Source organism: Marmota monax, unplaced genomic scaffold (assembly GCF_021218885.2).
Source record: "Marmota monax isolate L192 unplaced genomic scaffold, Marmota_monax_Labrador192_F-V1.1 WCK01_AAM20220418_F8-fsc00053, whole genome shotgun sequence".
NCBI lineage: Eukaryota > Metazoa > Chordata > Mammalia > Rodentia > Sciuridae > Marmota > Marmota monax.
This window is the reverse complement of record NW_026693153.1, coordinates 6,693,586-6,720,813: the sequence shown is the minus strand read 5'-3', so window position 1 is coordinate 6,720,813 and position 27,228 is coordinate 6,693,586. Positions and strand designations below refer to the sequence as shown.

General features: G+C 39.2%; 1 protein-coding gene across 21 annotated transcripts in view; it reads right to left on the bottom strand.

Annotated features, from left to right (window-relative positions):
• Positions 1-24,891, bottom strand: part of Abi3bp (ABI family member 3 binding protein) — a 247,636-nt gene extending 222,745 nt beyond the window's left edge. For 15 of the 21 annotated variants that reach the window (XM_046455247.2, XM_046455248.2, XM_046455254.2 and 12 more), the window contains exon 1: positions 24,698-24,890. In XM_046455247.2, coding sequence (XP_046311203.1) covers positions 24,698-24,776 — 79 coding nt within the window. In that variant the 5' untranslated portion in view covers positions 24,777-24,890. Of the gene's footprint in view, positions 1-24,697 lie in introns of all 21 variants that reach the window. The other 6 variants (XM_046455260.1, XM_046455262.1, XM_046455261.1 and 3 more) reach the window with 2 other exon arrangements.
• Between the last annotated feature and the right edge of the window lie 2,337 nt (positions 24,892-27,228).

The following is a 27,228-nucleotide window of genomic DNA, read 5'->3' as shown; positions in this document are numbered from 1 at the left end:
GGGGTCCCCAGTGCCATCCAGGAGCCAGTGAGGATGAAGGGCACCCACATTTCAAGGACAGGATGAAAAAGGGTTATACAACAGTTGATTTCTGTCACAGTTGTTATTTTTCCAGTGGCACCAGACTATTGTGACGATACTTTCAGACCTGACTCCATTTTTTTGCTTTGACTTTTTTCTTTGTCCACCATATCCTCCACAAATAGTCTGATTCAAAAGCCTGATTATGTTTCTTGCTTAATTCGGTATGTTTATTGAGGGTGGATAAAAGGAGTGGTAGGAAATGAGCTGTTTTTACTACAAAAGCAGCCCTTCCTTGGCAACTCTGATAAGACATTTGGGGAAGGTCAAGTTCTACATGCCCTAAATCTAAGCAAAAGCAAGAAGCTACATGAGGCCTTGCAATTCCCTGAACAATGAACACATTAGTAAAAAAGACTAGAGACGCAGACTGAGGTTTGGTCTTGGATAGAAACTGCTTCGCCAAATTTATGTTTTGTTATTTTATTTATATATATATTTTAAATAAAGAGAGCCCCAGAACATTATACAGAGCCCTGTGTCTTTGGCACTACCTTTACATATATTACATATTCTGGTTTGGAGTTAGAAAAATTTGCTCACTCTTTGTAGATAGAATATAGAAAAAATTTTCCTACATGAAGCTTCTTAAAAATAAAACACTTGTGGAAATACCATAAAATTCCTGCAGAATGGCAGAAAAGGCCTTATTCAAAGATCTTCCAACTTTCCCATGCAAAATAAATTCCTTTTTTTCCTGTGCCAGATTTAGCTTTATTTGTTCCTCAGTTGTAGCCTTTATTTATTTATTTACCTTATTTAGTTTGTCAATTCATTTTACTAGGATATCAACTACACTGGGACAGTACCCATTTTTCTTCTTTATATCTCTATTCTTCCTATTTTGTTAGGTGCTTATAAAATGATTTTTATAAGAGATAAGAAATTTCATAATGCCTACCCTGGAGACAAAATTCCATGAGGAATGCCAAGGCAGAAACTTCACCATGGGACTGAAGCTGAGGCCAAGGAGATGAGAGCCTGGCCTGACCCAGGTTTTTCCCAGGAGGCCCATTTGTTCCTCAGGGGAACTCAGTAATGTAGGTCAACTGCAGGGTGGATCTTGGATCTGGCTCTCTCTAGGCTATCTGGGGCCTAGAGGTTGACTCTCCTAAATTATAGCAGAACCAATACAGATCCACACCCTTGGCCTAAAACTCATCCTAGCCTCTGGAATGAAGGAGAAGGCCATTTATGAAGCCCTCAGAAAAGATGGTCTTTAAGCTGCTCTACACTATCAAACACTGAGTTTTCTTTAAAGGGATATTTGTTTTTATATTTTTACAATCACTTAATTAGCATTTATGCCCAGCGTTTCATGGTCCTAGCAAAGGTAACTGATCCAAAAACTCTCTTCCAGAATTTAGTCTCACTTATTTTTGGCCCATAGGCAGAACTACATATTCAAAAGTGTATGCCAATAAATAAACTTATAAACATAGTTCATTCTATATTTCTTCCACTTAAATAGTCCTTTTAAAAAAATTTAAAGATAGAAAAATTACTCCCTGTAGAGTTTAAAAATTAACCCAAAGCTTAGTGGCTTAAACAACAAAGGCACTTATTATCCACAGTTTCTGTGGACCAGGAAATTGGGAACAGCTCGGTTGGACCATTCTGACTCAGCATCTCATGCTACATTGCATTAATATATTGGCCAAGGCTGTATCTGAAGGCTTGACTTGGGTTGGAGCATGCACTTCCAAGATGGCTCATACCTGTGGCTAGCAAGTTTGTGCTGGATATAGGCAGGAATTCTAGGTCCAGCAATACATGAACCTCTCCACAGGATTGCATGAGAGCCTTATGACATGACAGCTGCCTTTCTCCAGACTGGATAATCCAAAATAAAAAGCACTGTTAAACACAAAGTCTTCTACATCCTAGCCTCTGAGGTCGCAGATCTTTGCCGTATTTCTGTGTTCTAATGGATATATGAGCCAGCCTTGATTTAGGGTGCAAGATCATACATATAAGAGCATGAATAACAGGAGGTGAGAACAATCAAGGGCCATCTTGGACACTCTTATTTCCATGCTTAAATTTTTTCAGCCACATCAAAATTAATTATGAAAACTAAAATGTGTTCACATCTCAGTTATGAAGTTTTTCATAAACACCCCATAACCGTCTCTGCAGTCTCTGCATGTTCTTCTAGCCACTTACTTGACCTACTCTAATTCTCTGAGTAAAAAGGATCTGTCTAGACAGTTAAATTTTATTGGCTCTTAGACTTCTTGAAAAGCTTCATATCCAAAACTCAATACTCCTGAAAAATGCACAGACCCACAAATATAAACTAATTCAAAGGTTTTATGGATGTCCCAAGAAAAGAAACTAACCTGCAAGCTACATGTACAAAACTTTCAGCTGGATGCCAAATACAAATATCATAGCTAATGCTCACGATAGGCTGATGTCCAATATGAGCTGACAGGCTGGCTGACAGCCTGTGAAAGTTAAAATGACAGAAAACATTTATGTGAAGTACCAAGTTTATTTTGAGTTTCACAATTGTATTTGTCTTCATTGACCTGGTCAACTGTTCATACTTTATAATGGATTTTTTCTTGCGTTTGGGTTATACTTTTCTTGCGTTTGGGTTACACATGCCTTTAGCTAGTGTTAGGCATTAACTTCAACATGTATACCCAAAATGACTCCCACTAATAGCTTATAATGTCACCAAAACCTTTTCAACCAAGTTTTAAACATTAATCACCACCAAACAAGGTTACATTAAGTGAATGCTGCCTAGGGCTCCAGCTAGCTGTGGTAAAAGATAGATTCTAAATTTAAAAGGCAGCCAGCAAGTTTACCATAAGAGCTAGCTGTTCTCATTCTCACAAGCCAGACTTTTCCTATAGATAGGTACTACATACTGAACTGCAGAAAGCACAGTTTCTCCAGACTAGATAATCCAAAATAAAAAGCAATGTTAAACACAAAGTCTTAATTTAAGGTAAAAAACTTAGTAAGTTAGCTAAGAGTATATAAGCCACTTTCTTCAAATTAGTGCCCCACTGCTTAACGCTGATTATATTAAAAGATCAGTACTATTTTTCAATATATTGTTAATCTCATCAGAATCATTAATGGTAGTTGTTTAGCAGGCAGATTATCAGAACATGAAACTGAGTTGCCTTAGAATGGTGACGATGGATGATGTAGAACTTTTCATTCTGAAAAGATTTATTGTCCATGGTTTCCAAAATAAGGTGTAAGGATCAGCAGCATTATTATCACCTGGGAACTTGTTAAGAATTGTCATTCTCTCAACATTCATGTCAGATCTACCAAATTTGAAACTAGTGAAGAGACCTAGCATACTGAGTTGACTTTTTGTTTTCTGGTACTGGGACAGAACCCAGGGGTGTTTTACCACTGAGCTGCATCCACAATCCTTTTTAAAATTTGAAACAGGATATCACTAGGTTGCCCAAGCTGGCCTTCAACTTTAGATCCTCCTGCCTTAGCCTTCTGAGTTGCTGGGATTACAGACAACAGTACCCATGCATTCTAAGTTTTTAAGCCCATGTAGAAATTCTGATGCTTACTACAGCTTGAACATTCAGCAATTCCATGTTTCTCAATACAGGTTGAGTATTCCTTATCCTTTATGTTTGGAATTAAAAAATGTTTCATATTTTGATTTTTTTTTGCCTTTTGGAATATTCACATACATATAATGAGAAAACTTGAGAATAAGATACAAGTCTAAACATGAAAATCATTTATGATTCATGTACATTTTATATACATAGCCTGAAGGTACTTTTATACTATTTTTGGTACAATTTACACAATAATTTTAGCATTTTTAACTGTAACCATCACGTGAAGTCCAGTGGTAGAATTTATCGCTTGTGGTATCATGTTGGTGCTTAGTAAGTTTCAGATTTGGGAGCATTTTGTATTTCAGTGTTTGTATTAGGGATGTTCAAACTGAGTGTAAGAATAATTTTCTCCAGGTGGTTAAAAAGCTGAATTTCAATAAAACAAAACTCAAGTTGGTTTTTTGTTTGTTTGTTCTTTTACAATTCCCATCTAATTGTGGTCCGAAAGCAGGCCTTGGGGATATAGAATGCAAATACATGAAGGAAGAAGGGTAGGAAGAAGAGATTTTAGGCTCAGAGTAGATAAATGGAGATTAAGCATTTCTCTCTCCCTCTCCCTCTCTCTCTTTTTAAGAAACAAACACTCACGAAATAAGAAAGTCCCTGGAAAGAGATATCCCTAAAAGCATCTGAACTCTGCTAATGCTTATCCTTTAATGCCTTTTAAATTACTTGATAATTTACAGGAAGTTTATTTAGTGTTAATGTCTGTGGTCTCTTTGTGGCCTATCAACCTCCAGCCAGGAAAAGGAATATTTGAAATGGATGTTTCTGGGACACCACAAAACCCTTGCAGAGGACATTGAGCCATGGGTTATGACGACTTTGGAAAACACCACAGTAAATGCTTGTTGTCTTAATTTTCTGACATAAGTGAAAACAGATGCTTGAGTTGAATGGCCAATTAAGAACAAGTGTTATATAATGCAATTCGGCTGACAAATTTAGGGGATTATAAAACTCAATGCATGTTCTTCATAAATAGCTGAGAAAGGCACCTGAAAATATTTGTAAAAATCACCGAGATGTTGGTAAAAAGGTGTGAAAATGGAATTTGTCAAGAATATGTAGAGAAGAAAATTAGGCTAAACTATAGTATGAAGTACTATTACACCTCTAAGTGATTCAATGATATATATCTAGTCAGTCATTCTAGTGAGTCAGTTGTAATATCAATATTTGAGTTGTTCCCAAACAGGATGATAAAAATGTCACTTGCTTCAGGGTAAGACTATTTATAAAGGGTTTTGTAATGGGATTGTTATACATAGGAGCAAAATACTAAATCACTATTTTTAATATGTGGATCAAAAATCAATAATATCACACCAAATTCAATTAGTTCTCACAGACTTTCACCTAACATATATTATGTATTTATAGATAACATGTTTATTCATATTTATAAAAACATTTATATTTGTATCACAAGGAGAACCAGCACAACTTAGCACAGGACACATATGCAAACACACACACACACACACACACATCTGGAAACCTAATACACAGTCTTCTCTTGGCATCCATGGGGAATTGGTTCCAGAATCCTTCACCAATATCAAAATCCATAGATGCTCAAGTCCCTAATGTAAAATGGTGTAGTATTTGTGTACAACCTATGCACATCCTCCCAAATACTTCAAATTGTTCCTAGATTATTTATAACACATACTATAATGTAAATGCTATTGTAAGTAGTTGTTTTATTTTTTTAGTGAATAATGGCAAAAAAAGCCTCCACATGTTCAGTAGAGATGAAATTTTATTTTCAAAAACATTCAATCCACAATTGGTTGAATCCCCAGATGTAGAATATGTAGAATCATGGATATGGAGGACTATATGTATTTTTATTCAATTATTAATATAGGTTATGGTTGAAAAAGTCTAAATGCCAAGAAATTATACAAAGTTCCTATGGAAGGTAGAGTGGATGGTCTTCCAAGCACAGGGATCAGAACTTGAAGAGACACGAAAGCAGGAAAGAGGAGGGCTGTTAATGAAGTGAGAGGAAAATTTGGAAGACATCTGTCGAGTACAGCAAAGAAAACCGTGAGCCCAAGAATGGAGATCAAGGAGGGAAGCTGGCATGTCGAAAAGAACTTAAATACCTACAATTGTGATCTGGTTGCCAACGAGAGGATCACATTTCCTGGGGATACTTTACACAGAAGCTCAGTTTCATGGAAATGTTGGTTACAAGTCAAATGAAGAGAAACATGGCATTTGAATATAAGCCTTGGGAAAAACTACAAAAAAAGTGCTTCAAAATATCCAACGACAACTACAACAGAACCAACACAAAACCAACTTTACACCATGACACTATAATATCTAGCTTTTGTCATGTGTGTATTGTTGCCAACTTTCACAGGACCTAATACGTGTGCTATACTTGAGGCTACTTAAGAATGAACTATGGTGTGAACATGCAGTTAGGGTTGGTGCGATCTGATTGGCTCAGGGCTTATCACATGAATATAAGTGAGTTTTCAAGCTTGCTGATGCCAAGATAAATGAGCAAGAAATCATGATATTTTCAATCTAATAGAACACTTAACATGACATAGAAATAATAATCCTGCCTTGAAAAAGATATAAAGTGTGCATTGTCTTCTAAAGGATGATTCCTGGTGCGTCCAAACAGATGGGGAGTCAGCTGTGAGGCGAGAGCAGGAGCCAAAGTGGCCAGCAGGAGTGGCTGCGGGTGGAAGCCAGGAGAATACTCTGAGGACTCTTATAGTGTTGAGAGAAAGGGGAAAGAGGACAAGAGGGAAGCAGGAGGAAGAGGCAGGGCAAAAGAAAGGGATTAAGGTTTAGGAAAGAGAAGGATGAGGAACGAAAAGAGGGAGGCTGGAAAAGGGTCCCATCTGGTGATTTATCAGTCACCAATCCAATGCCTGGGACTCAACCAGACAGACTATAGCAAGCACCTAGCTAAAAGCAAGTCATGCAGGGCTGCCTCCCCAGAACCACAACGTGTGCTCCCAAATCTTTGACAATAAAGGGCCAATCTATTCTGAGCAAGACCTTCCCAATACATGTAGGGAGAGATGGACAAGGGAACAAAAGCGTGATGCTGATGGCAAGGGTTATGTCTAAAGCATCCACAATGGCTTGACTCTCCTGCTCAGAGCCCATTTCAGTGTGAGGCTGCCACACTGCAGATCCCAACACATTAACCACTGACACCCAGCAAGAAGGTGTTCTCATCTCTCAGCATCTTTTCCAGACTGTGGAGCTTCCAGCAGATGTCCCTCTCTCATTGCCACAGAAGGCAAAGAGATTTTAAAAGTGCGCCTGGTCTCCACATCTCCTCTTACCTTGGTTAAGAAAGTTACTATGGCCATTAAAGTCATCCTAATATCATTTATTTGTGGAAGCTAAAAAAAAAAAAAAGAACTGATATTTATTATACTCTTTTTTCAGAGGAAGAATTCTGATGTTCACAGGTTCACATTTACTTCTGTGCTTTTACCCAGAGCTCATCACATGAATATAAGTGAATTTTCAAGCTTGCTGATGCCAAGATAAATGAGCAAGAAATCATGATATTTTCAATCTAATAGAACACTATATTGCTATTTTTCAATACTTACCTTCTCAATTTTTAATGAAACTACAGATTGGGATAAACCTGAATAAGAAAGTATATCCATCAACACTTTCCTTCTAACGCTACTGAAAATATGAGCAGTTAGAGCAAAATTATGTAACAGGATCATCAGGGGGTGTTTGAAGAAGATGGACCAGAAGAGGAACAGAGGGGCAGACTTCAGATTATCTGATATACTGTCCTAAACCAGTTGGTTAGGGGTAGTTTAACTCCATCTGGAAAGTGAAAGGAGAAGGAACTGTCCTGCCTCCTCTGACAGCATAACTGGAGCAGGACTAAATTCCAGAGTTCTCTGCCAGCAAGACTTTGGCAGCCACCCCAAACTCCTCCTTCAACGACAGAATCTGGGTCTCTCAGAAAGAAGGCCTATGAGGTCTTGCAAGCCTTCACATGCGTGTGCACAGTGTACTTTCAGTGAGTCCCTTGGAACCAGAACATTTTCTTACCAACGAACAGAATGGAAAAATCAAAGGATGGTATTCAAGGAAAAAGGAAATCTGAAACTCCACCTTGGCATCACATTGGAAGCAAAAGCACCCCAGTTCCAGGTCCTCAGAAGCGTTTGTGCACTGCTCAAAAGGGAAAGACCTTTCCGTGTTCTGAAGATGCAGTGGAATGCATTTCAAAGAGGTTTTAGGTCATAAGATTTCCTATGTGCTCAAAAATTGTCCTGAAAACAGAAGAAGATGAGCCAGAATGTATATGGTAATGTATACAAAGAAAGAAACCATTTCCCAAAGAAATCATGTGACCAGGACTTTGCGAGGAGGGAAATTCATTATTCAAAATTCAAAATTCATCAGTTATTCACTGATGGGCTCATGAGGTCTTGGTTTGTCTTACTTATTACATGAATTAATTTCTTTATGTATATCAAAGCTAGTGTATGACAACACGGTGGAATGGCTTAACTCCTGGAAATTCAGTTGTTAAATGAGGACAAAGAATTAAGACACTGATGATTTCACATAAAATAAAATGACATTTGTGTGGTCAAATAGAACCCATTTCAAACTCCTCAAAGGCAGAAATTGTTCTACTCCTCTTTGTAATCTTTATATGATGATTTTAAAATATTACTTGGAGCAGCGACCTGCTGAGAGGCAGAGCCGCCCCCTCCCCCTGCACCGGCAAGGTAGAGGGAACTGTGACCACGCACAGAGCAGGCCCAGCGGCCTGCTGAGGGGCAGAGCCGCCCTCCCACCCCCCGCGCCTGCCAGGTAGGTGGAACGGTGACCACCGACAGAAAAGGCCCAGTGGCCCGCGGCGGGACAGAGCTTCCAATCACTCCTGCAAGGTAGGCAGGCCTGCGACCCACCAGCAGAAGAGGAGCAGCGGCCTGCTGAGAGGCAGAGCCGCCCCCTCCCCCTGCACCGGCAAGGTAGAGGGAACTGTGACCACGCACAGAGCAGGCCCAGCGGCCTGCTGAGGGGCAGAGCCACCCCCCACCCCCCGCGCCTGCCAGGTGACCACCGACAGAAAAGGCCCAGTGGCCCGCGGTGGGACAGAGCTTCCAATCACTCCTGCAAGGTAGGCGGGCCTGCGACCCACCGGCAGAAGAGGAGCAGCGGCCTGCTGAGAGGAAGAGCCGCCCCCTCCCCCTGCACCGGCAAGGTAGAGGGAACTGTGACCACGCACAGAGCAGGCCCAGCGGCCTGCTGAGGGGCAGAGCTGCCCCCCCATCCCCCGCGCCTGCCAGGTAGGTGGAACGGTGACCACCGACAGAAAAGGCCCAGTGGCCCGCGGCAGGACAGAGCTTCCAATCACTCCTGCAAGGTAGGCGGGCCTGCGACCCACCGGCAGAAGAGGAGCAGCGGCCTGCTGAGAGGCAGAGCCGCCCCCTCCCCCTGCACCAGCAAGGTAGAGGGAACTGTGACCATGCACAGAGCAGGCCCAGCGGCCTGCTGAGGGGGCAGAGCCGCCCCCCACCCCCCGCGCCTGCCAGGTAGGTGGAACTGTGACCATGGACAGAAAAGGCCCAGTGGCCCGCGGAGTGGCAGAGCTTCCAATCACTCCTGCAAGGTAGGCGGGCCTGCGACCCACCGGCAGAAGAGGAGCAGCGGCCTGCTGAGAGGCAGAGCTGCCCCCTCCCCACCGCGCCTGCAAGGTAGACGGAACTGTGACCACCATCAGAACAGGCCAGACCTGCAACCGAGAGACACAACAGGCCCAGTGGCCTGAGGAAGGGTAGAGCCGCGCCCCCCCCCACGCCTGCAAGGTAGGCGGACCTGCGACCCACTGGCAGTACAGCCCCAGAGGCCTGCAGAGGGGCAGTGCCGCTGCCTGCGCCTGCAAAGTAGACAGAACTGTGACCACCGACAGAACAAGCCTAGCGGCCCGCAGAGGGACAAAGCCGCCGCCCGCGCCTGCAAGGGAGACTTTGCAACTATACAAGACCAATATAAATATATAGGGGGAAAATTCAATAGCACAACAGTTTCACCAAGTAGAAAGGAACGCGAACAGTATGAAGAGACAAGGAAAGAAAGGACCACAAGCATTGCAGGTCAACTCAACGTTAGAAGAGGTAATAGCTGCAGCAGATGGAATGTCAGATAAAGAATTCAGGATATACATGCTTCAGATGATCTGGAGTCTCAAGGAAGACATCAGACAGCAAAATCAGACAATGAAAGATCACTTCAACAATGAATTACATAAACAAATCCAAGAAGCAAAAGATCAACTATACAGGGAAATAGAGGTTATAAAAAACAAACAAACAGAAATCCTAGAAATGCAGGAAGCAATAAGCCAACTTAAAAACTCAATTGAGAATACTACCAGCAGAGTAGAACACTTAGAAGACAGAACATCAGACAATGAAGATAAAGTATTTCAACTTGAAAAGAACATAGACAGCTCAGCAAGACTGTTAAGAAACCATGAGCAGAACATCCAAGAAATATGGGATAACATCAAGAGACCAAATTTAAGAGTCATTGGGATACAGGAAGGGACAGAGTTTCAAACCAAAGGAATGAGCAATCTATTCAATGAAATAATACGAGAAAACTTCCCAGACTTGAAGAATGAGACAGAATCCCAAATCCTAGAAGCCTACAGGACGCCGAATGTGCAAAATCATAAGAGACCCACACCTAGACCCATTATAATGAAGATGCCCAACATACAGAATAAGGAGAGAATTTTAAAAGCTACAAGAGAAAGGAAGCAGATCACATTTAGGGGTAAGCCAATCAGGATAACAGCTGATCTTTCAACACAGACTCTGAAAGCTAGAAGATCCTGGAATAACATATTTCAAACACTGAAAGAAAATGGGTTCCAACCAAGAATTGTGTTTCCAGCGAAATTAAGCTTCAGGATGGAAGATGAAATTAAAACCTTCCACGATAAACAAAAGTTAAAAGAATTTGCAGCTAGAAAACCATCTCTTCAAAACATCCTTGGCAAAACATTACAGGAAAAGGAAATGGAAAATAACAATGAAAACCAACAGTGGGAGGTAGGACACTAAAGGGGGGAAAATAATCAAAGAGGAAAACAAACCATGTTTAGTAACATAAATAAACAAATATGGCTGGAAGAACAACCCATATCTCAATAATAACCCTAAATGTTAATGGCTTAAACTCACCAATCAAGAGACACAGGCTAGTAGAATGGATCACAAAACAAGACCCAACAATATGCTGCCTACAGGAGACGCATTTGATAGGAAAAGACATACATAGGCTGAAGGTGAAAGGTTGGGAAAAATCATATCACTCATATGGACTTCGGAAACAAGCAGGAGTATCCATACTCATATCAAATAAAATAGATTTCAAGCCAAAGTTAATCAAAAGGGATAAAGAGGGACACTACATACTGCTCAAGGGAACCATACACCAACAAGACATAACAATCATAAATATATATGCCCCAAACAATGGTGCAGCTATGTTCATCAAACAAACTCTTCTCAAGTTCAAGAGTCTAATAGACCACCATACAATAATCATGGGAGACTTCAACACACCTCTATCACCACTGGACAGATCTTCCAAACAAAAGTTGAATAAGGAAACTATAGAACTCAATAACACAATTAATAACCTAGACTTAATTGACATATATAGAATATACCACCCAACATCAAGCAGTTACACTTTTTTCTCAGCAGCACATGGATCCTTCTCAAAAATAGATCATATATTATGTCACAGGGCAACTCTTAGACAATATAAAGGAGTAGAGATAATACCATGCATCCTATCTGATCATAATGGAATGGAACTGAAAATCAACGATAAAAGAAGGAAGGGAAAAGAATACATCACTTGGAGAATGAACAATAGGTTACTGAATGATCAATGGGTTATAGAAGACATCAGGGAAGAAATTAAAAAATTCTTAGAGATTAATGAAAACACAGACACAACATATCGGAATCTATGGGACACATTGAAAGCAGTTCTAAGAGGAAAATTCATTGCTTGGAGTTCATTCCTTAAAAAAAGAAAAAACCAACAAATAAATGATCTCCTACTTCATCTCAAAATCCTAGAAAAATAAGAGCAAAACAACAGCAAAAGAAGTAGAAGGCAAGAAACAATTAAAATCAGAGCTGAAATTAATGAAATCGAAACAAAAGAAACAATTGAAAAAATTGACAAAACTAAAAGTTGGTTCTTTGAAAAAATAAACAAAATCGACAGACCCTTAGGCATGCTAGCGAAGAGAAGAAGAGAGAGAACTCAAATTACTAACATACGGGATGAAAGAGGCAATATCACAACAGACACTTCAGAAATACAGAAGATAATCAAAAATTATTTTGAATCCTTATACTCCAATAAATTAGAAGATAGTGAAGGCATAGATAAATTTCTTAAGTCATATGATCTGCCCAGATTGAGTCAGGAGGATATAGACAACCTAAACAGACCAATATCAATTGAGGAAATAGAAGAAACCATCAAAAGACTACCAACTAAGAAAAGCCCAGGACCGGATGGGTATACAGCAGAGTTTTACAAAACCTTTAAAGAGGAACTAATACCAATACTTTTCAAGCTACTTCAGGAAATAGAAAAAGAGGGAGAACTTCCAAATTCATTCTACGAGGCCAACATCACCCTGATACCTAAACCAGACAAAGACACTTCAAAGAAAGAAAACTACAGACCAATATCTCTAATGAACCTAGATGCAAAAATCCTCAATAAAATTCTGGCCACTCGGATACAAAAACATATCAAAAAAATTGTGCACCATGATCAAGTAGGATTCATCCCTGGGATGCAAGGCTGGTTCAATATACGGAAATCAATAAATGTTATTCACCACATCAATAGACTTAAAAATAAGAACCATATGATCATCTCGATAGATGCGGAAAAAGCATTCGACAAAGTACAGCATCCCTTTATGTTCAAAACTCTAGAAAAACTAGGGATAACAGGAACATACCTCAATATTGTAAAAGCAATCTATGCTAAGCCTCAGGCTAGCATCATTCTGAATGGAGAAAAATTGAAGGCATTCCCTCTAAAATCTGGAACAAGACAGGGATGCCCTCTCTCACCACTTCTGTTCAACACAGTTCTCGAAACACTGGCCAGAGCAATTAGACAGACGAAAGAAATTAAAGGCATCAAAATAGGAAAAGAAGAACTTAAATGATCACTATTTGCAGATGACATGATTCTATACCTAGCAGACCCAAAAGGCTCTACAAAGAAACTATTAGAGCTAATAAATGAATTCAGCAAAGTGGCAGGATATAAAATCAACACGCATAAATCAAAGGCATTCCTGTATATCAGCGACAAATCCTCTGAAATGGAAATGAGGACAACCACTCCATTCACAATATCTTCAAAAAAAATAAAATACTTGGGAATCAACCTAACAAAAGAGGTGAAAGACTTATACAATGAAAACTACAGAACCCTAAAGAGAGAAATAGAAGAAGATCTTAGAAGATGGAAAAATATACCCTGTTCATGGATAGGCAGAACTAACATCATCAAAATGGCGATATTACCAATAGTTCTCTATAGGTTTAATGCAATGCCAATCAAAATCCCAACGGCATTTCTTGTAGAAATAGAGAAAGCAATCATGAAATTCATATGGAAAAACAAAAGACCCAGAATAGCAAAAACAATGCTAAGCAGGAAGCGTGAATCAGGCGGTATAGCGATACCAGACTTCAAACTATACTACAGAGCAATAGTAACAAAAACAGCATGGTACTGGTACCAAAACAGGCGGGTGGACCAATGGTACAGAATAGAGGACACAGAAACCAATCCACAAAACTACAACTACCTTATATTTGATAAAGGGGCTAAAAGCATGCAATGGAGGAAGGATAGCATCTTCAACAAATGGTGCTGGGAAAACTGGAAATCCATATGCAACAAAATGAAACTGAATCCCTTTCTCTCGCCATGCACAAAAGTGAATTCAAAATGGATCAAGGAGCTTGATATCAAATCAGAGACACGCCGTCTGATAGAAGAAAAAGTTGGCTACGATCTACAGTCAGTGGGGTCGGGCTCCAAATTCCTCAATAGGACACCCATAGCACAAAAGTTAATAACTAGAATCAACAAATGGGACTTACTCAAACTAAAAAGTTTTTTCTCAGCAAAAGATACAATAAGAGAGGTAAATAGGGAGCCTACATCCTGGGAACAAATCTTTACTCCTCACACTTCAGATAGAACCCTAATATCCAGAGTATACAAAGAACTCAAAAAATTAGACAATAAGAGAACAAACAACCCAATCAACAAATGGGCCAAGGACCTGAACAGACACTTCTCAGAGGACATACAGTCAATCAACAAGTACATGAAAGAATGCTCAACATCTCTAGCTGTCAGAGAAATGCAAATCAAAACCACCCTAAGATACCATCTCACTCCAGTAAGATTGGCAGCCATTATGAAGTCAAACAACAAGTGCTGGCGAGGATGTGGGGAAAAGGGTACACTTGTACATTGCTGGTGGGACTGCAGATTGGTGCAGCCAATTTGGAAAGCAGTATGGAGATTTCTTGGAAAGCTGGGAATGGATCCACCATTTGACCCAGCTATTCCCCTTCTTGGTCTATTCCCTAAAGACCTAAAAAGAGCATGCTACAGGGACACTGCTACATCGATGTTCATAGCAGCACAGTTCACAATAGCAAGACTGTGGAACCAACCTAGATGCCCTTCAATAGACGAATGGATAAAAAAATGTGGCATTTATACACAATGGAGTATTACTCTGCATTAAAAAATGACAAAATCATAGAATTTACAGGGAAATGGATGGCATTAGAGCAGATTATGCTAAGTGAAGCTAGCCAATCCCTAAAAAACAAATGCCAAATGTCTTCTTTGATATAAGGAGAGTAACTAAGAACAGAGTAGGGTCGAAGAGCATGAGAAGAAGATTAACATTAAACGGGGATGAGAGGTGGGAGGGAAAGGGAGAGAGAAGGGAAAATGCATGGAAATGGAAGGAGACCCTCAGAGTTATAGAAAAGTACATACAAGAGGAAGTGAGGGGAAGGGGAAAAATAATATAAGGGGGACAAACGAATGTCAGTAGAGGGAGCAGAGAGAGAGAGGAGGGGAGGAGGAGGGGAGGGGAGGGGAGGGGAGGGGAGGGGGGATAGTAGAGGATAGGAAAGGCAGCAGAATACAACAGACACTAGTATGGCAATATGTAAATCAATGGATGTGTAACTGATGTGATTCTGCAATCTGTATATGGGGTAAAAATGGGAGCTCATAACCCACTTGAATCAAATTGTGAAATATGATATATCAAGAACTATGTAATGTTTTGAACAGCCAACAATAAAAAATTAAAAAAAATAAATAAATAAATAAATAAATTTTAAAAAAATATTACTTGGATGACAAAAATAAATGTAAGTTCAGTCCCGATAAAGGAAATCAGTCACAGCTTCTCAGATCTAGCTTCTGAGATTTTATAAAATTAGAGAATATCACTTATGTCCTAATACTAAAAACAAATGTTAATCTTAATCTTAAGCGTTTTTGTATTGTACTTTGAGAAGGAAGCCCGAAAAATTATTCCAAATAGTGTTTTAAAAGCCTGGAATCAGGCAAAAAATAACAACAATAATAACTTTTAGATAGAAAGTAAAATTCAAATAGCAAAATAATTTACTTGCAACTTTTAAATTTTACTCTATGTTCTTCCAGGAGCATTTATCAAGTATTTATACATGCACATTTTCAAAAAATGTTGATTAGTTATTCTATAGCTCTGGCCATATTGGAATTACCAGAGAAATATTTTAAAAATCTCTTACCCTGGACTAATGGAATTGTGATGAGGCAGGGGTAGTAGAGCATTACTGATAATTTTGAAAACTCAGTTATCCTCATGTGCAGCCAGGATTAGAACTGTTGTGATGGATGTTACAAATACTGGTGACCTTATGTTAAAAGAAGAAAAGGTAAGGTAAGGTTTGAAGTGGGCAAAGCTGCTCTCTACAAGTAATTTCTAATCTGATCAGAAGGTGCTTGATGTGGGTGAGTTTGGTCTGGGTTTCTAATGGACGGGCATTAGATGCATAATCCTTGACTAGAGAATGGTAACAAACTATCTATGGAAGAACCAAATCTTCTACCTCTTTTTTTTTTTTTTTCCAGAATTCTGGTGAGAGGAACATTAGCTGACTTTATAGCTTGTGTTCTAAGATGGCTTCAAACCTCAGACTAACTCTGAGGATCCCAAATTTCCAGCAAAATCCCAGGGAATATAAATCAGGGTTCTGTTGGGTCAGAAAAATCTATTACATACCGTAACTATCTCACCATGGAAGGTTTTCAGTGGGAAACACAGGTAAATATTATGAGCAGTGAACTAAATCCTGATTCAGTCTTGCTACCTACAGAACTTTCCCAGAGACCCCCAAGCCAACCTTCCCTACCATGTGCCTCCTAAAACCTTTAAAATCTTTCCAACACAAGAAGAGACTATGGGCTAAATAAAAGACCCACAGGGTGCTCACGTATTATTAAACATTCTACAAGATTCTGAGTGTCATGCTGAGAATATTTCTTTGTACTACCTAAATTTTGTTCTGTTTCCTGAGAGCACGTGGAAGAACTGCTGTTTTATTAACATGAAATAGCATCTGAGAGAAAATTTTCTGAGTTGCCGCCATCACATCTAGTAACAAAAGTATACCTTCTATCCCCAACCACAAATTTACCCTCATTATAATTCCTCCATTTACTTTAAAAGCCACTCTACTAATGTTTCTGAAGCACATTTTCACTGGGACTGCATGACCAAGTTCATACATATTAACTGCTTAATATTTTTTCAGATTTTTAAAAATCATTTTTGATTATGTTTTTTCCTTTGAGAGATGGTGGCATCAATGAAAGCAATTCCTCTATTTTGAGGGAATTTGGTTTGTGTGGCCCCCTATATGGATTAACCATACTTGATGAACTACAGAGAAACTCAGCTGACTGTTAACGATAGATAGAAACAAAAGTCAGTTTGACTACTTCATCTTAAACACTTAGCAAAGACAGTTAAAACCAAAACACAGCTATTCCTGGGCATTTTAAATAATAATAATGGTTAAATGTAACTTCCAAGAATAAGTAAACTGGAGGCTACAAAAGAGATTCTTAGGCAGGAATGCCTGATAACTATCAAAACGAACTTCCAGAGTAGTTTTTAGTTTAAAGCCTACAGCTATTTCTAACCTACACAGGTAGGCTTAGTGTTTGCTAGTATGATTATCCAGCCCTAAGTAACAGAATTAAAGGTTTCTGTATCAACAAAGGAATCTAGGTGCCAATCAGCCTGTTGCATACGGAGAAGATTCATATTGGATGCCTTTGCATTCTTAACATACTTACCTAGAATCAACTCCAACTATGGAGGGACACAAATAAGCAGTTTGCCTACTGAGCATCTGCCAGTAGTGGCTGAATTCTGTGGGAAGTTGATGGACTGAGTAATTATGCTCAAACCAGTGTGTCCTCTGGAGTCAGATTTCCTGTGTCCATGGTTCTGCTATATCACTTAGTGACTTCAAGCTACCATTGAACATTTTGTGGCAGGTAGACTCTGAGATAATCTAAGAATATAATTACCTCTCACTTTCTTCTCACCAACAAGATATGGCAAAAGAGAGGGGCCTTCACTTCTGCAATTAGGCTACATAAGTCTACCTGCAGACTCTTCTGGGCAAGTAGCCATAGTAGAAAGGCCCATCTGAAAAAGAACTGAGATGACCGCTGGCCAATGAAGGCCAGTGATTAAATGAGGCCCTCAGACCAACGACCCTTCAGGAAATGAATTCTTTGACCACATTAGCTTGTCAGGGAATCCTTCCCCAGCCAGGCCTTCAGATGAGACTCAGCCCTAGAACCTTCATGGAAGCCTCATGAAAGACCCAGCTGAGCCAGGCTGACTCCTACCCCACAGCAAGTTTGAAACAATGAATGCATTATTTTAAGCTGCTTTTATGGAAATTTGTTATGCAAAAATATAATCACCATATTCTTTAAGATACTAACAATATACTTTTCACAAGTGTGAGGATAAAAAGAGATCATTTACGTAAGCACAGCCTTAAACACCTAACCTGGTATATGGTAATTTGGTTATATTTAATGAAATGTATGTATTTAATGCATTGTTTTTCCATTTGTTTTTAGAACTTTTTTTTTAGCTGATACTATTTATATTTACTGTGTGTGGGGCGGGGGTACTGGGGATTAAACCCAGCTCTTCACACATACCTTAAAGGGAGGTATGATAGACTTGCCTAATAACAGTATCCTTTGCCTTCAGGCTGAATACAACCCTCCATACACAGGAGTTTTAGCAGGTGTGTCAAGCCTCTGATGTCCAATTATAAGATTTTGTTGGCTCCCTTTACTCCTGTGTGGTTTTGTTTTCATGTGTGATGGGGAGAAGAAACTTATATGGTACAAGAATAAAGGTTATGACGGTTGCTGGAGCACAGGGGCTCTTCACACGTACTAGACAATTCCTCTACCACTGAGCTACATCTATAGACTTTTAATTTTACATTATTTTATCTTGAGACAAGGTCTCACTAAGTTACCCAGGATGCCTTGAACTTGCAGTCATCCTGCCTCAACCTCCCAAGGAGCTGAGATTACAGGCATGTACCACCACACCCAGTTTTTAGTTTTGTTTTGTTTACACTTTTGGTCATTTTTTAACAGATTTGTTTTTATTTTATTGTTCTAGCAATTGATCACATTAGATTTTTAACTTTTATTTTTATGTTTGTTTTTACATAACTTTTATTAAATTCACCTCTTTTACGCCTACCTTTACAAATGTCAGTCAGGGAATACTTAAGAGGGAATTCTTTCTGAGGATGGTGACCCAGATAGAATGGATGGTTGTATCTCAAGAATGGTTGTCCCTTCACTCAAGGTCTCACTTTCATCTTAGCAAAACCCTTCATCAACTCGCATGAACCTACCTAAACATTTTAATCTTCTTTGCGACAATATAGTACTGATGAATTCTATTCTCAAGTGGCCAGCTCTGTCTCATTAACTTGAATCAAGAGAAGCTAAAATTCCTTAAGATTTTGTATCTCATTGTCCAACTGAACAGTGTATGAAACTAAACGAATGATGTATATCATTAATCTAGGGGAATTTTATTTTTAAACCTTGAGTTGTTTTTTTTTTTTTTTTTTTTTTACATTCCTAATTTAAAGTTCTTTTATAACACAGCTGAATCTCATTCAGTTTTGCCTAGTAGATGTTCAATAATCAGTGGTCAAATAAACAAACATAGCAATAAATCTGCCAAGAAACTTTAGAGCTTTAAAAAATACTAAAATAGTTCTATGGTTTCCCAACTTTTTTCTTTTAGCAGCGGGGCTATTCCTTCTAATGTACTCTTTAATACAGTCCTAGCAATACACAAACATTCAAATAAAATCAGAACTCCCTCCACTAGACTTTGCAGTCCCCATATCAACCTCCCAACTTCTCTGCCCTAAGATGGAAGAGATCTGATGGTCCCTAAACCCTCACAAGTATCAACCACCCTTTGGAGACATGGAATGTGCTGTTAGAGTGACACATTTTGGTTTTGTCAAAGTTAAGATTGAGAAGGCCAGTACTGAGATGAGTGGCTGGAAAGTTTACAGAACAAGAAAAGCCTGCCTCTCCAAAGATAACGTTCTAAGTCCTCTTTGTAATAAATCATAAGGACTCAGAACAGAGACAAGAAAGGCATAGTCGATTGCATCCTGTGGATCTCTTAGTCTTCGTTTACCCTCTCAATACTTTAGTAATTGCTGAGTTTGAGCCCAGCAGTCATCTCTGTTGGGAAGGCCCCTCACTTTTCAGCCATCCTTCTTCTTGCCCTCAAATGCATTTGTCCTTCACATTTCTACTTGAGTGCCTTTTATAATATTTGACACCTCCAGTCTGGATTTGGTCCTTTTGGCTAGTCTCAAAATTCACTGTGCTTCACCCAAATTGGAGAAGGATGCCACTTTATTGGAGTTATCCCTTTCTACCCCATCTCCTCCACTAACACCAGTTGCCTGAAGACAGGTGTCAAGTTTTGTCTCCCCAGTCTCAGTGCTCTCCATAAACATGGGGTAGAATTTATAACTAGTGTATCTTTACATAGATTACAGAGCTGATATTTCATCAAAATCAAGGGAAATATCTTGGCCATGCTGGCTATGTGGCTAGGGCAAAGTTATTTAAACACGCGGAGGCATAATCTGATGCTTTACAAAATGCAAGCAATAGGATACCCACTTTGCAGGGGGATTTAGACAATTTAATTAGCTCATTAAAAATATGCAGCTCTATCATCTTAGCATGATCCCTGCCTTATGGATGCCTTGTCCAGTCACCTGCCATCTGCTACTGTGGACCTCTGGACTGCTCTGATACTAAATACCCTTAACTGTCCACACCCCACCTGATAGAGACCAAGGACTTTGGGTTACTTTCCCCCAACTTCATCCCCTTTCAACAGGAAGCAGTTTGGAGATGTCATCACCCATTTTTCCACAGAAGTGGAACTTGGAAATTGACAGTGGGGAAATATAACAGTGGTCCACTTTATGCTTTAAATATAGCCCTTGCTGCTCTGCCACTGCAACCTATTTTTAAAATGGACACATTTCTTTCTCTTCCTCTCTCCCTCCTCCTCCTTAAACTCTCCTACTCCCTAATCTCATGGGAAACAGGATTACCTCTCTTCCCCCATATTAGGCAGATTTATCTGTCCTTGAGTACAAACCCACCATAGAAACAAAGTAATCCAGAATTTGGGGATGGTATCAGAAGAGCTCAGAAATGACTGTCTCCCAAATTGACTAGTGAACATGTGGAATGTAGCCTTTAAATCACCTCTTTAAAAGCCCCCTGTTCCTGATGATAGGCAGAATCACAGCCTTTGAGACAGGAATCCCCTATGTTTCTCCTTTGCTAGCCAAACAGAAATATTTATTATTTATTAATAAATAATAATTAAGGGGAACCATCAGATCTCTTCCATCTTAGGACAGGGAAATAATAATAAATAATTATTATTTATTAATACCTATTATTTACTTTTCTTCAGAAAAATAATATATATAATGTGTACCACATGTAGTACACATTAAAAAATGTCATCTATGAGAATGAAAACAATAGCAGTAGTAGCTAATAGCCATGATGATGGTCACTGTTATATCATCTGTTCCTGTGTTTTTTAATACCTGAACTAAGAGACGTCTACCTTTTCAGGTAAAACCTCAGACAAAGAGCGAGCTACCTATTCCCTTTGCCACATGACAAGAATCACACCCAAGATCCCCAGGCCCCCTGACCATGTGACTATACTTGCTACTCGATGCTCCTCTGTGGGTTTCCTCACACGTGCCTTAAAGGGAGGTATGATAGACTTGCCTAATAACAGTATCCTTTGCCTTCAGGCTGAATACAATTCTCCATACACAGGAGTTTTAGCAGGTGTGTCAAGCCTCTGATGTCCAATTATAAGATTTTGTTGGCTCCCTTTATTCTGTGTGGTTTTGTTTTCATATGTGTGATGGGGAGAAGAAGCTTCTATGGTGCAAGAATAAAGGTTATGAAGGTTGCTGGAGCACAGGGGCTTCCTAAGGTACAAAACAACGTGATTCATCTCAGGGGCCTATGTGTTAGAGTCCAATTGTCCTCCTGAAAGTTCAAGTGGTTCTCACCTGGAGTTCAAGTGGTTCTCACCTGGAGAAGCCATGCAGCCTTTCCCATCTCTTTCTCTACTGAAACCCTGATCCTAAGGCAAAGGTGCAGCTTTTCCTGGAGAGTGTCTGCCCACATGCAAGGAGCACAGTCAGACTGGAAGGGGGCAGATGATTTGCCCAGTGGTCACACAAAACAGTAGGTCACTATCTCACCCCACCTGTCCACCAATGACACACCACCAAGCCATCTCAGAGATTTATCTTACAGTTTCAACAAAAGATCATATATTATTCAGTGTGCACTCAATATAGAGCCACCTTTATACTAGGAATAAGAATTTATTGGAGGCCAGTTATGTATAAGACCCTTTACTAAAATCTATGCATCTCTTAACTCATTTAATCCTAAAATACTATGAGATAGGTACCATTTTGCCCATTTTACAGATGAGAAAACTGAGGCTTAGCAAAGTAACTTGCCAAAGAATATAGTCATTAGCATATAGGCACATGACATGTAACAGATGATTTCTTACAAATAATTAAACAATACATATATATGTAAATATATATATATACACATATGTGTGTGTACGTATGTATGTGTGTGTGTGTGTGTATATATATATATATATATATATATATATATATATATATATAAAATGTTTGTATCAAATGTAACTTTGTCTTAGGAAAATGTGAAATTTAAGATGAACTTTAAACATTGTATGAGAATCAATTTTATTCACAAGAAGGATAGCATTCTCACATATGCTATAGGGTATGATGCCTAAGATTTGGGTGAGGGACCCTGCTTACCAAGTGGGAAATAGGGTAGAAAGTGGATTTTTAATCAGAAACCCAGTATCCACTCCTGGCTCTGCCATTAACATGGGAAAAATCACTCAACTTCTCTATTCTTTGGATGCCTTCATTTAGAAAATAAACGTCAAGCTGAGCCAGTGATTTCCAAATATTGGCCTGTAATGAAGTTTTTATCAGTCTGTGGCAAAATGAGTAAAATGAGGATAATAGACTTGTTTGTGTAGTTAAATTCACTTGTTTTATAAATCTGTTAATATGGTCTGTTTTATGAAAAATGAGAATCTTAAATAACACATGGTCCTTAACTAACTCTAAATTAGGTAGAAAAAAAAGAAAAACCTTTTTTTCCCTTCTCATTTTTTAAATCCTATTATAGCCCAGCATTTCTCCAAATATGTTCTGGAACAGACAAACCCCTGGCAAGATATTATTACCATCATACTGGGAAAAAAAAAAAAAACAGGTTTTAAGTTAAATGAATTTGAGAAACAATGGGTTAAAAATTGTAAAATGCTAACATCTATTGTGAATACCCAACCTATATGGACAAAGCATCAAAGGTTCCCCAAGTTATTGACAAAAAACAGCTGCCTGCCCACTGTCACACATAGCCCCCCCCCCCCCATCATAGGACAGAACACCTATTCCTGGAACACAGTTTGGGAAAGGTGACTTCAGCTAAAAGTCCCTCAGTAGCTTCCATGATTTGAAATAGCACTAAAAACAGTGAGGCATGGCATTTATTTTATAACAGATTTTTTTTTAATTTACAAAAGAACCTGGATGAAAACACTTCAGATTAAAACTCAATTAAATAGACAAATATTTCATGATTATTTTTTACAACGATGGTTCTTTTTTTCCTTTACCATTGAAAATAAAGGCAAACTGTATTAAGAGATCTGCTTTTAGTGAATGCAAAATAATTAAAGCACTTGGAATTTGCAGAAGTTTGCAATAAACCAAATTTTGGCTATCATCTCTACTTGGTGAACAGACAATAAAATAAAACCATCTATAGGTATTGAGATGGAGAAAAACCCCAGACTCCTCTCAAATGATATGTTATTGTTAAATGTTTTATCACTATGAAGGGTCAATTCTAAATGCTGGTAGCTCATGACTTATTTCAATCACAGTTTGCTATGACCAAGAAACAAAATTCTTGGTATAAGAAAAAGATCTGATAGTGTTTGCTTTTCTTTTTTCTTTGCATAATTATTTGATCAAAGTTGAGAAGTTTTACTTCGCCTTTTTATTGCTTTTCACGTCATCATGTGAAATACCAACCGGCCAAGTGCTTCAGCCTTCACATTCCGGATTCAAGTTTCACTTTACCCAGTGAAAGAAGAGCAGCTTTTGCTTGTGAGAAGATGAGCCTGGAGTGAGCCCTCCAGGAAAGGACCCAGGCAAGATCTTCTGAATATTCTGACACTAACAACTTTTCTTGACTCTATTATGCACGCCAGGTTTTTGACAAGCCTGTGGCTCTGGGTTACCTCCAATATTTTCCATCATAACTGTACGGTAAATTCCAGCCTGTTTTTCATAATCCTGCTGACTACAGCAGTCTTCAGCCATAAAAGCCTTCACAGACCTAAAGCTGGCTTCCAAAAGTACCTCTGCAAAGGAACGAAAGTACACACAAGATTTCTGTACAAAGACAGGAGAGGAAGGAGCCTCTTGTTTTAGTGCCGATGGGCTTAAAGCATTTTTGAGGTCTAAATTTAGAGAACTTAATTTTCTTCTAATGGCATTTGTAAACAAAATACCAACACTAAAATAAGAGCAGTTTAGGCAGGAGAAAGGGGGAGTGTCCTGTCCAACACATCAAACCCTCTTCCAAACTCCACTGGAGAGAAGTGTCTACCACTTAGCGCGTGACCATACTTTGGTCAGACCTGCCTTGACTCCCTCAACCTCCTGGTTAACAGGTATGCTTGAGATTTGTGCCAAAGATTCCAGATTTCAGAATTAGCTTCTTTTAAATTTTAAACTTGTGCTGGTTTAGTCTCTGAGTGATAAAAACAGCAAATAACTGACAAATTATAATAACCCTTTACATAACATGATTCAATATACAAATACTGTAACTTGAAACTATACCATTCCAGTTCCCTTGAACATACCCAACCAAGAAGTTGGTTTTCATTTTTGCCATAAAGAGCTGCAATTGAAAAGTAAATAATGGGGAGTGTGGAGTAATAGTTTAAGCAAACCCTTCACACATTTGAACTTTGACTTTCTGCAGCATAAATCTATTCCCCCATATGATAAAGCAGATCATATTTAATATTAACAGTTTAAAAACAAGTATCTCTTAAAAATATTTTTAAAACATAAAACATCAGAGCTACTTGCCTTTTGGCAATTTCTGTGCATTTCCCAGGGCAAGTGCAATACTTCCACAGAGAAGTAGACACCCCAAGCTGGAGAGCATGTTGCATTTGCCACCTCGCCCGGGGAGTGATGCTGGTGGGTGCCTCGCAACCCTGGAGCTGCATTTAAGTGGATGGTCTCCCAGTGACAGAGGCGGGCGGCTGCACTTAGCTGTGCTGTGGGCTTACTCACAGGGGGTGGAGACAAGATGACATCACACCCTTTCCCACACACACCAAAAAAAAAAAAAAAAAGGCACAACAGCAAAAACAAATCATCATATTTCCCTCTGTGAAATTCTAACTGTCTCTTCTCTTCCCTCTGTAACATAAAGATTGAAATTATGGCCAATCTACATTTGTAAAAGAAAAAGAATTTGGGCAATTTTAAAAACATTCCATAGACTATTTTAAAGAATCTGAAAGAGACACACTTAAGACCATCAGAACATTAAAAATGTAAAATGAAACCTTGTTAGTTAGGGAGGAAACTGTTTTCGGTTATCCAGTAAACCAAATCTATTCTTTGAAATGGGAGTAAATTCATAAAATATACTTTAAACTATCCTGTATTTCCAGTATTAGGAGAAACATTTAAGAGTAATACCTGGGCTATTAGCTATACATAGTATATAACATAAATGTGGAATAATCATATATATATATATATATATATATATATACACACACACACACACACACACACATACATACACATACAGACAGACATTCTACAAGTAGGATATAGAGACAGCACTATTAATAATCGAGTCCCACTCTGAGCTGGGCTCTGCAATAGGACTGATTTGGTGCAGGCACTATGGTGTTTTCCCCATTTATCAGTGAGAAAAACAGAGGCCCAGAGAGGTTAAGTGTCCTGATCAAGCGAGTGTACTCCAATGATTAATAATTTAGACAGACTTTGGAACAGAAGATTTTACCCTACTTACTAGCAAGGTGCCTCCGAACAAACTTCCTTGATACCAATTACATTTCAGTGCTTGTTCTTTTGCAGGCATGGGTCTGGTCAGTTTATACATATGAACATATTTATTCCTCAAAATGACCAATGAAGAAAGCACTGTCATTCCTCCCACTTAACAGGTAGAAAAAGTGTACATAGAGGTGCAATAGAAGGCCCAAGTTCACAGCTCCTGAGCAACAGAGCCAGCATTTTAAGCAGGCCATTTAACCCAGCACTTCTACTCCTAATTGCTAAATTTTAAATTCAAAAATAGAGATGACTCTGCCAACTTCATAAATTTTCTAGTAGGAATTTTAGAAAGTATTTAGTAGTACCTGCCACTCAGCAGTTGCTGAAAGTGACAGAAATAAATGACAAAAGTAAAGCCCTCCAGTAAACAGAATCTACTCTAGCCTGGGTGTAATTACCTCTGCAGTCCATGCATGTGCCCTCTCCCCCTACAGCACTTGGCCCCAAATATAGGCACATTGCTGGAATGACAGGGGTAATAATTTAAATATTGCTTATATTGAGTTTTTGAAAACAGCTTATTTCACAATGTTGCTATAGCTGAACCAAAAACAGTAAGAGGGAACTGGAATAACTGGTCAAATGAAATGATAGGTAGAAAACTCACCAAAAGAAAACTTGAAGAGAGCGCCTTGTCTTCCAAATAAAGTGTGAGAGGCACATTGTTAAAGTCATCTGGAGCTGGCTCGGTCCAACCTCTCACCATTGGAATGCTCTGGCAGTGGCTGCGGAAGGGACTGGGTTATTTAACAGGTCTTTTTCATCTCTGATTTTCTACTTCAACAGGCAGCTCCCTCAAACCCGAGTTTGGACAGTCATCCAGCTGACCCTGCTAGTTCTGCTTCTATATGCCATTACCCTGCAGCTAAGCCAGTGGAGCCACAGTGTTAGCAGGAAATGACAGGTTTTCTGAGGGAACAATACCAGCAGAAATGTTATCAAGGTGGCTAGTTCTTCAAAACTGTGTGAGGGGCTGGTGTGAGGGTTGGGTGATGGGATTGGGCCATCAGCTTCTGTGTGACTAGCAGAACAATTCCCGTGCACATTAGCCGTCATTATTTGCAGTTTGGAAATGACTGGAAGCTAATTAAACAAAGGCCAATCTGATTATTTTGTCAGAAAGGTGGTTGCATTACCTTGGCTGCTAGGACAAATGACCATTCAGTAAAAATGCTGACAGTATTATCATAACTCTCCAAAGGCGGGAGGAATCACGGCTTTAGAAAGAGCCCGTCTCACACAGGACTTCCCACCTTCTCAATTAACAAGACATTTTCTGTCAGGTCAGATCTCCCACCCAGGCAGGAGGGATACAAATCCTCCAGAATGTAGGTCCCTCCTCACAGGGAATAAACACTTCAGGGCTTTGGTCATGCAATCATTGAAGGATTTTGGGCTCATCCCAAGGAAGAATTGACCCTCTGGCCATGGGTACATTGCAGATGACTACTGTGGAATAATTGGTACATTCTGTCAGGTTTCTCAGTTCTCTCAAGAGAATACCAACCCTCATCCTGTTC